This window comes from Loa loa (genome assembly GCF_000183805.2).
Source record: "Loa loa unplaced genomic scaffold supercont3.30, whole genome shotgun sequence".
In the NCBI taxonomy this organism is placed as follows: Eukaryota; Metazoa; Nematoda; class Chromadorea; order Rhabditida; family Onchocercidae; genus Loa; species Loa loa.
The window spans coordinates 180102-191239 of NW_018108210.1; the positions used below are offsets into that span (position 1 = coordinate 180102).

The 11138-nt window shown below is 35.0% G+C and overlaps 3 protein-coding genes and 1 non-coding gene across 4 annotated transcripts; 2 read left to right on the plus strand and 2 right to left on the minus strand.

Annotated features, from left to right (window-relative positions):
* Positions 1 to 968: 968 nt before the first annotated feature.
* LOAG_20024 lies at positions 969 to 1056 on the minus strand. Its single transcript has one exon. It is a non-coding gene; the product is annotated as a tRNA-Ile (tRNA).
* A 1728-nt stretch (positions 1057 to 2784) lies between these two features.
* On the plus strand, positions 2785 to 4396 carry LOAG_09081 (hypothetical protein; the record flags this gene model as incomplete). Its single annotated transcript, XM_003144610.1, has 4 exons — positions 2785 to 2903; positions 3266 to 3506; positions 3998 to 4204; positions 4280 to 4396. The coding sequence occupies 4 exons, from the start codon at positions 2785 to 2787 to the stop codon at positions 4394 to 4396; spliced, it is 684 nt and encodes a 227-aa protein (XP_003144658.1).
* A 2233-nt stretch (positions 4397 to 6629) lies between these two features.
* Positions 6630 to 9677, minus strand: LOAG_09082 (clathrin-associated protein AP47). The gene is made up of 8 exons (XM_020447851.1): positions 9233 to 9677; positions 8896 to 8984; positions 8689 to 8798; positions 8461 to 8605; positions 8237 to 8363; positions 7889 to 8103; positions 7601 to 7760; positions 6630 to 7490 (listed from the first exon to the last, which is right to left on the minus strand). Exons 1-8 carry the CDS (start codon positions 9381 to 9383, stop codon positions 7279 to 7281), a joined length of 1209 nt encoding a protein of 402 aa, XP_020301958.1. The 5' UTR covers positions 9384 to 9677; the 3' UTR covers positions 6630 to 7278.
* Positions 9678 to 10450: 773 nt separating this feature from the next.
* On the plus strand, positions 10451 to 10847 carry LOAG_09083 (hypothetical protein; the record flags this gene model as incomplete). Its single annotated transcript, XM_003144612.1, has 2 exons — positions 10451 to 10548; positions 10758 to 10847. Coding segments are annotated over 2 exons (186 nt in total), but the record flags the coding sequence as incomplete, so codon positions are not given.
* Positions 10848 to 11138: the final 291 nt, after the last annotated feature.

Here is an 11138-nt window from a genome sequence, read left to right on the forward strand (position 1 = left end):
GTTAGATATTGTGTTTTATTTGAACGTAGCTTTATTCTTGGTAATCCGACACTCATTAATTGTCAAATTTTGATCCAAATACATCATTCAATCAATTCGGAATAATTTCTTCAAGTTGCAGTTAGCTGCAAGTGTCCCCCACTGTCATCTCATCATCACATTTGATAAAGTGCTGTTCAAGTTGACGTTTCTTCCTCTCTCTTCCTCTCTACCATTATCTGACTGTAAAAGTATTATTCATATAAACCTCTGGGGTAAACTAAACTAAACATTTGGAAACGGTCCAAGTTTAATCATATTTTGCAGAGTGGGACATAGACTGTTCGACAGTATTTACGATATTCTTGCTGTTACCATCTGAATTTCCCAACTAAAACCTGGTTGACTCAACTGTCTTTCTGTGCAGTAGCATTTCCTTTTTTCCCAACGATCAAAAATCTGCGGCCATTTTGAACTTCGACTGCTTATCCTAAACTTCCGATTCTTTTTGGTTTGCCAAATATATTTTTGCAACAGAACGATTAGGAGCTGATGGAAATGTCGATCAAATTTAAGGATGACTGTAGTGCTTGTCAAATCTATGCTATCGCCCCACAAAAGTATCATTCCGCATTCATGCAAATCAAATGATAATATGTAATCCATCTCAGTCTACGCTTCTATCATATTCAGATGACTGGCTGGGAAGAAAACCGACCACCTCACTCGATATTTTCGCTCTTTCTCGGAAGATTTCTCGACATCGACCTCAAACTCTTCGATGCTTTTCTCCCGACCTGCCTCATCCCCCTAAACCAGTTTCCCTTTTCGAATACGGTGACGCGAATATCAGCTGCTCCTCGTCATCCAGTAATTGTTCAACAATTAACTCGTTAATCCAATTAATTTTTGCTGTTCGGAATAATAGAAGAGGCAAGAACAAATAAAACACGGCATATCCGCTTTCAACTGTCCTTGCAAAACCTGTGTGCCCCATGGCAGGCTCGAACTGCCGACCTTCGCATCTCCCAGTAGCACTTATAAGTACGACGCGCTAACCAACTGCGCCAATGGGGCCCGGTCGATCACTCTTCATTACAATATATCAGACATTAAATCGATTTCAATGTTATTGAATAATTATATTAAATTCACGCAAGGAATGTTTTAAATTGCTGGAATTCTCAAGGGAAGAGGAAAGATCTGTAAGTATGAAACTAGTCTTGTAATGGTTTCTATCTCGTTGATTTATGGATAAACGATCTATTCTTGAGACATTAATTTCGTCAATACAGTTGCTTTAGAAAGTGATGCCAGACTTTCAGAGACTGAAAATGAAGCGACATTCTGAAGGAAAAACTACGTAGCCATTTTCAGACCATTAACTTTCATAGCTTCTAACTTCCACAGCTGTTTGCTAATAAAGAAACCCAATATAAATTGAAATGACAAGTGAAAGCATGTTATCATAGCATTACACTTGCGTCCTCGATTAGGAGACTTGTCACAACATTTCAAAATCCTCTCAAATTTTTAGACATTCTAACATTGCATGCAATATGGAGTGCAGTAGTAACCTGTCTTCAACTTGAGTACTATTTACGCTTGCAAGCAAAAAACTAAAGACCATCAATAAAGGGGAAGACGAAACTCGGATAAAACATTGAATGACACATCTCATCTTCTCATCATTTGGAAAAGTGTTCTCAGTTGCCTGTGTGATTGTGTTCTTTATTTGTCTCTAATTTATATTTAACAATCCATGCAATCACAAACTTCAGTAGTTAGACTTGAATTTTCTGTTTCTGGATTCTACTTACTTTGTTCTGGCTCCCAATATTTGCATACATACTGAGTTGGAAAGTCTGAGTACTGAATTCATAATACTGATGTGGAACCATGAACTAATTTTCAGTCTTTTACTACCTTTGACCGGAAATTTAGTTGATAATAAGGCGTTTCCATAAAAATGATATCAGTCAGCTACCTTTTCAGTATTGCTAAATTTATTGCAAATCTACTTATCAAATTATTAAATAAATATGCAGGGGGACTAAACTAAGGCATTAAACCATTGAGGTTTCATTTCAAGCGGTGGCTTCATAGTAACATCCTCAGACTGTAGTTAGTGATGACAGTGATCGGAATAGCTTCAATTATGTTACATTCTGTCAGCATCTGTTCCACGCAGTATTGTCAAGGACAGTTAGAAATGAATCAAAAGCATCTTTGGTTTAAAGCAGTATAGATTTCTGCATATCTAAAATATCAGTTTTAATTGTTTGAAATGTCACAGTTTGAAATTAAATCGCACAAAAATATCAGTCTTCTTGCTTATGAACTTGAAATCACAACGATAAATGCGCGCAGAATGATGCATTTCTTTCTTTACTCTTATTTACTCTCATTTTCTCTTACTCTCTTTGTGCATCGCTCCCTATATATAATTAAAAAAATTTTTTAAGGCAGTTTATAACTCTCATTGGAAAACTGAAGTCGAAAAAAGTTTTTTTTTTCCTGACGAAAGGAACTTTGGAGTTTTGCTTTTTCGGATCATTGCGCTAAAAAATTCATTAACATGAAAAATGGTTTACAGCATTACAAACAGATGCAATGTACCGGACAAACAACAAGTTCCCGTTTTTGTAGTATGAGTCGAATACTGACTGGCAAAGGATCTGCTGTTGCCAATGTGAACTGTCCACCACACTAAGTTTTTTTTTTTTTCATGCATTTATTGCTTATATTAGTAGAATAAAGGATTGGGAAAGTACTAATTCAGTTAATCAACTTCAGGAAAAGTTAATGAATTTCAGCGAAGAACTTAGTTGTCAATTCATGACGCCAAAAGAAAATGGACACTCATGTCAATATTATAAACAATCAGAAACAGGAGAACTCACGCAGTTCTGCTGCTGTTTCGGGTAAGGAAATTTGTGGTATTTAGCAGTGATCATTCAGGAAGCACTGTCGTCTCAAAATTACTTCTCATCAAAGATAGTTTATAAAGTGATTTGAGATATTTTTCTCAATGAGCTTTACTGTAAACAGTTTTTGAAATCAATTCACTCTCTAACTTCTTCCTTAGTTTATGATTAAGGGAAATCTAGGACAGTAATGAATCAGGCAGATTTAGATAAGGCAGTTGAAAATTTGAAAGTTAGGTATAAAAGAAGTGAATTTTTGTTCCTTTTCACTTCATATATATATATATATATATTTCCTTAATACTGGCATATATTATAGCAAAAAAAATCTTGTAAAATATCACTCTCATTTCTTTCAGAAAAAATTGCTACCAATCGGTGAATCGCTTGGAATATGAGCAGCGTTTATTAAATAGCTTGGCTGTGGATTCGATAGCGGCTATATTCTTTGCATTTACGTTCTTTATCAATATTTTAACAATTAAATTGTTCTATAACGACTTAACTAACGCTGTCGTATTCATCTATCAGATGCATTCTGGTATAACATCATCTAAACTTCGACGATCAGAGCACAACTTACTGCAAAACGTGGAAAAAGTTGGCTTCTTCTCTTCTTTCTCAATTTTCAACTCCTTATGATAGACTCATAATGCACATAATGCACTTGTACATTTCACTGACCTTAATGAAAGTTCAAAAAGCAACCTTTAAATGAGAAATGCAAAGTATTAGCCCAATTTGCAATCATAAGGAATATTGAATCATTTTCCTAATAGCTGTGTATAAGATTAAAATATAGCAGAATTACTGAGTGTTTGTGGTATCAACTGTAAGATCATTTGCTTAGGTTCAGATCATCTGCGTTTCATTAGCAGCTCCTCAAATTTCAACTGAATAATGGAACAACACAAATGACTGCACGCTTTTTGGCGTCAATTTAACAAATCCGCGCGTGGAAAAACTGTTGTATATCGATTCCGATTGAAAGAACATATCGTATTGTATAAGCCAAGCAAAGACTTCGGAATAACACTAAAATTTAATGTATAGTCCAACATTCCCGTAATGAAAGTGTCATGTTTTTGCAGAAAGTTATCTCGTGGAATACATGTACACTGATCTCCACCAAAATGATAACGTTATTAATGCAACCGAGGAATGAACAAAATATCAGCGATGCCAAGTTTAGGCACAAAAAACTCAAAGTAAATGAATGTTCTCAAGAAGGAAAGCAATATATGGGCAGTAAGGCCATGGCAAAACAATACGATAGGAATGAACGACTATTTCGACAGGTCTACTTCATACTGGCTTTCTTGCACATTCCGATCATTGCAGATAGAACACTGATTAAATTTGCTCTATTATAGGAATGGTATAGGAATAGTACATTGATGAAAGTTAGTCACTCACATTGGCGTGCTCGAGAATGGAATCAAGCCGGAAAGCAGATGCGTAGAACACTGAAACATCTCTTTGAGCTATGACATTTCTGATTATCTCCCATAATGTTTACCAGATTGCAAAAAAAAGAAAATCAGTATGAATTTTGCAAAATCATTGCATGATCGTACAAACCCACGATATGAATCGTAACATCAAGGCAAACACTTGTAAAACTACACGTACAAATTAACTCAAGGAATTCAAAGATATGTAATCAGCGCGAAATCATTCCAACATCATATTTAGCGTGAAGTCTTCATGTCTTTCCTCTATATAATTGGGTACATCCATAACACATGAACCCAGGATTTACATCTGAGATGTAACAGTTTTTTTAAACAGTTCCAAGGAGGAACAACATCTCTAAGAAGATCACTTAGAGGCTTTTTCCGACATCTCTAAGAAAAGAAAAACATCTCCAAGAGAAAACAACATCTCTAAGAAGATCACTTTGGGAGCTTTTTTTCTCGATAGCAATTATTTCTAAAACTGAAGTTCTATGCCCTTATGTCAACCTGAAATGGAAGAAACATGAAGGATCGGAAGATTCAAAAATTAACTAAAAAACTGTTGCTTTGATCTCAATCTGCAAAACCTTGTACATAACCTGGTGAACTAGTTGGTATCGAAGAAATTAAGGTGTTGAAAGTAGATTTCAAAACATTGCAACTGAAATCTGTTTTCTTAATATTGGCTGCTATTTGAGCAAAATTGTAACAATGAGAACTGCAGAAACACAAGTGCAGTCGGTAGCACTCCACTACCACTATACCACAAACAGTAACGATAACTACAACGACGATTGTTAACAGACCAACTTAAGCGATGACATTCAGTTGCCGATGGATGGGAATGCCTGTTAAATTAACATCTAGTCAACAACCTTAAAATGAGTAACTTTTGAAATCATTTCATTTCAATTTTCCATTGATAAGATTGATACGATTCTCACATAGCAATGGTGAACATGTAATTATTTATCGCATGTTATTAGACAGCAATAAGAATTATTTTTATCTCCCTTGAATCTCTTATGGAGTAGTTATAAGTTTCGGACAACATCACTACCGTATTTTTGAACAGAAGGAAAAATTTTTTGATCGACTGAAAATGATAAAGGCAAAAGTTGAAGAGGTACAAAAGCGGTGACATCAGAAATGTAGAATATTGGCTTCATAATTTTGTAGGACAAAGAATTAAAATAGACGGAATTGAGATCGTACCAGATGATCATACAAGTGCCTGCAAAAGTTACTGCTTTATAAAAAACCACATGAAGTCATTGAGGAGAGAAGGAATTTGCATAAACAACCTGACAGGTATTGCAAAGGTACATGAAAAACTCGTAACATTGAGTCCATTAACCTAATATGAGCAGAACCACCATGCAAACATGGACTTATTGTGAATGTCTTAAAATACGTGTGAATTGTAATCAAAAGATTTTTGCTAATCTTCTCAGCAAATGCAGAAACTGCTTAATTTCCCACGGTGGATTAAGTCAATGAAGGTTATAATAGATAAAAAGAAAGATACTGAAAGCACTGCAGATCATCACCATATCTATTTCATTTCATATGTTCATAAACTGTTTGTAATCAATAATCAATTTTTGTAATCAATTTGTAATCAAATGGTATATTAGGAGTTATAACATCGGGTTAAAAGGTTTGATGAACAACGAGTAAAACTGTGGCCAACGAAAAGACCAGTCATTCTGTTTGTCATTATAGAGGATGAAAGCAACTTCAAATGACTAGCAGTTACTGAGACAATAAGCATGTCAACAACAACGGACTTTCCACTTCGCCACTGTTGATCCATATTCAGTAAATGACATTTAAGGTGAAATCACGCTATGAGATAAATGAATCAAGTGATTAGCTTAAACAATAAAGGTGGCCGACTTTACCAATTTCGAGTTCTCCTAGTTCTATTACTTCGACACTAGGTGGTAAGTGAAGTCATCAAGGCAACTGAAGCAAGTCAGAGAATTATGTACTTAACAAAAACCCGTCTTACTTTTGCTACGGGCTAGTAATATCATTTTGTCATCATTTGGCTCATACGCATGTTAATTTTCAAAATGATGGCAACTAAAATGACACTTCACTCCTTTCACTCACTTATAAGAAAAAACAAACTCAAGACATTCGAACAAGTGGCAGCTGGTTATATTTTATCATTGATTGAAAATTTCCTGTTTACACAATCTTGCCATCTCTTTTAAATTTTAAATGTAACAGAATTTTTAGAAACTTGACTTATATTTACTTTTTTTCAAAGTTTCGAACACATTATCCAATACAAATTGCTCGATAATTGTACGAACAACAGACAACCAACCAAAAAGGTAATACCATGATATATAAAAACAAGGCAGAATATATCACAGATTTTCAATAATAAAGTGATTTGAACAACAAAAACCTCGTCCAAATGGAACCAATACTACAGGGTAAAAAAAGAAAAAATAAAAAGGTTAAAACAGAAAAGAAGAGAAATCAACATGGACAAAAACATATAAAACAAAGCCTTTTACTTAACAAGAGAAAACTTTTGTCGGATTATAAAAAAACTGCCAAAACAAAGGTTTGTTATTGTATTACTTTAAAGGCATATATCTGACAGTTACCAAACTGACGAAGAAGTGAAATGAATGCCAAATCATGTAAAAAGATGAAGGATCACAGTTAAGAAAGAAAATGAAATTCTTGAATAAAGAAAAAATATCACAAAACATGAGAGGAACAAAGACATCTTTAAAAAAAAGTGATAATTATTACCCAAAATACTGTTTGCAAAACTAACACATCTCCATAAATCATTGCATTCGCAATTGATAATCACCATTTTGTGTGACGTAACGAACCCATGGCAACGCTTGATATCCACTCTTTTCGATAATTTTCAAGTAACGAACCTACATAGTTGTCGTAGAACATGAAGTGAAAAATGAACTAAAATTAAAATAATCGCAGCAATTTTGGCGGAAATACCAGAAACCCACCTGAAGGCCACTCGTTGTAAAGTACGGAATCTCAAACTTCACTGAAATTGGTGGTTTTCTCTCCGTCTCATCACCTACAATCGAGGGCAAACAAAAGTGCGCACGCATTAGATATTCACGGCCACCTGAAAATCAATCATTTTTTGTTAATCATATGATGAGATCAAAAAGTGCTATATTTTTTGGAAAATAGCATTCCAAAAAAAATTTGAGATAGGAAATTGCAAATGTTAACCGGGGAAACTCCGGATCATCCAAACAAACGCACTAAGCTCAGGGACATATTTTACTGAACCAACAGAAGTTTTAAATTTAGGCGAATCTGCATCACTCGGGACAGGTATAATGATCTCCACATGATTTGCAATAGATTGATATTTGAACTGAGATTTTGCCTGGAAATGGATGTTTTTAACGCAAAACCCTTGGTGGTAATGAATCATTGTGCAAAAAGTATGATTATGTCAACGCGCTATTACATAAAACCTAAATCACACAGATAAGAGGCAACAAAATAAATTACCTTAACCATATATTCAACTCTAGAATGAGCATGCTTCTCCATGCAAGATTCCACCCAAATCAACGGCTTTACAGTTGTTGTTAAACGATAACTCATTAGTTCAAACTCCCCATCCGGTGGTACGAAACTTATGGTACGGTCATTTTCAAATCGAGAAAGTCGTACACACTGATGGAATTTCACATCTTCTAACTCTACAGCTTTACCTCGTCCTCCTGAAGATCAGTTTCAAATTTCCAACAAGTCAAACATTGTAAGTGTGTGCAGTTTGATGATAGTTCTGAAATTATTGATTAGTTGCAAAAGCAATTTGGATAGCGAAATAAATTTTGGATGAAAAACACACACTTGAGAATGCTTGGAAGAGAACTTTGTCGTTAAGCCCAAGACGTAATTCAGGCATTCCGGAGAGCAGTACCCGCATCTTAATCGTCCCAACGATTTCACTTCGCAATACGGAACCAGAAGCATTGACCTATGAAAAACATTATATAAAAGTCAAACAAAATGTAAAGCAAAACCTTTCGCTTATATCAGAAAGCCTCAATTTCCAACATCAGTTCTAAGCTCACCAACATATTTACTGATTCGATGACATCAAGAAAAACTTCATTTTTACGATATTTCAAACCATCCGAGCGCCAAGAGACTGCATTTGTTACTGCCATTGGGGGTCTCGGGGCAACATCGAGCATATATCGTTCTTGTGTGATGTACCTAAACAACCTGGCTATTGGTGATTGGAATAGAACTCCGTATTCATTCATTTTATAATATACTAAATATTAGTAAATAACTACTCTTGCAAAATGCGGCTCTCCGTTGTTTGAGGATAACCGAAATCCATCATCTCATCCAAAAGTTCATAGAAAACGACAAAATTATCTCGTACTGATTCCTCTTCAAAATCCTTAAAGGAAAATCAAATAAACGAATGTATCGAAATGTTCAGTGGATATGCGACATAACATTCACACGAACTATCATAGTCAAATAAAAAAGCAAACCTTGAAATATTCACTGAATACTTCAATACATTTATACAGGAAAGCGAACATCATTGAGACATTAGCATTTTTCTTTGATATTGAAACAACTAAAAACAAGAAGATCAATGGTAAACGTAAAGTTAGAGGACAAGAAATAAATATTGTGCATGGTATTTTTTCGCCAGTTGAAGCTAATATGAATGTTTCATATACATATTGTTGTTGTATCACAATGAACATTACAAATCGTATATTGTGACTTTTCAAAACTGACGGATGATAATACTTTGAAATATAATGGAGTTATATTCAAAAATTTTCCTGTCAGAAAGTCGTAAAGGAAAGCAAAACCTACGAAATACGTTAAGATGCTTGACGTAAATATAACTGATATCATGCTTCTGCAACACTGGGGCTAAAAGACCCTCATCCTCTTTCTCCATCAGCAGGGGCATGAAGGAATCAATTACGGACATTTCCACGTCCCCTCGATAATTCCGTGACATTATCACCTACATGAAGCAATTTTTCTTCATAAGTATAAAAGAAGACGCTGTTATCTCCCACATATTATTATAAGTTCGAATAAAAATCTGGAAATTCATTAATTCTACCGTACCATTCCAAATACTTTCGTATTCAGTGACTCTGACAAAGTTATGTGGAAAAAAAGTTACATTTCCTTTCAAATCCAAAATAAAAATAGCTGAACAGGACATAATTGTTTCTCCGTCGATAATCGTATCGTCCCTATATTGATAATATCATCAAACAATGTATGGTAATCTGAAATACCTAAAGGAAAGCCAAATTACATCGAAGATGGTACTGAAAGTAAACTCAGCAGATTATGGCCCAAAATTACGGCTTTCGGGCAGCTTCATTATCACCGATACTCCTCAACTTGAAACGCCTCACTCATTTTTTCTAGTATCTTGAAGCATACTGCAACGCTTAAAACCCCACTGCATCGTACGATAACTATAAGCGCGGTATTGAACCGTGAACTTTAATTCACCACGCCTAAATCCAAACATATTTTTATTAATCGAAACAGCTGGCACAACAATGAGAAAATTCTGCCGACGAGGAAAAGTTTATCTCTTCATCTAATGATGAAATTAATATCCAGGACACGATGACAGTCAAGAAGGGTAACCAACACGACCGGAATTCCCACACAGCCACCGCAAAATACCGGTCGGCATGGTAGCGGGGTCTTAAGTGGATGGTCGAGCGATTTTAAGTGTAAATTTCAGTAAGGACGGGATTGATTTCGTTCGCTGCTGCGAGAATGATTCCTGGTATGAATTTCAGTATCCGCACGCTCCAGATTATCAGCATCGTTGTCTCCCCCATTATAAATGAAATATGCATTAAGATGGAGAACTTCATTCTTCGTTTTCCGATATAACATGAATGTGATAATAATAATAGTAGAGGTAGTTGTTATTACTTAACAAAACTCCGTCATCATGCAGCAGAGAAGACGAGGTCATTTTATATTTGCTAACCCAATCATTTTAGATATCTAGAACGGGAACATACGTGCATTGTATATTATAATCGGATAATGAATACAATCAAGAAGAATATGAAGAATTGTGAAGTGAAAAAGGAAGTAGATCAGGACTGTGCACGGCGTCTCTTTATACATCGACAAAAAAATGGGTTTGTTTTCTCCTCAAAATTTAAATATATCCAAGTTGGAAAGAAGAATGGAGACTGGAGATATTGAATGAGATTATCGGTTTGAAAAATAACACTTTTTCGTCTGAGACAATGGGAAGAAAGTTCATGTGCAATTTTTGTGGTTGTTTGATATGAATTTAAATTCGAAGTGATGAAAACTGCAGGATTTCCAAATTGGATATTTTCAGCATGCGGCAAGTGTCATCGCACAAAATCGCAGTCAGTACTTTGGCTTATATACGGAAAATTGTAGGTTTTGGAAAGTACAACAGTGCTCAGTAAGTTTTTTTAGTCACTGCAGATCATTTTAGTAGACTATAGTGAGATCATCTTAAAACGGGTAGCAAAAAGAGGGAGGAAATAAGTTTGGCTGGGTTCGGAATTATTTTTAGTGTATTCCTGACATTTCGTAAATTACGTATTAAAAATATTTAATTATAATAAATTCTTTTCGAAAAATACTTTTCAGAGAACTCATTGAATTGCTGGAAACCGAAAGAAAACGTTTGTTGGAAGCGTTGCCTTATCAGTTTGTTGTTTCAAACATTATATTATGTGTAATCAAGATG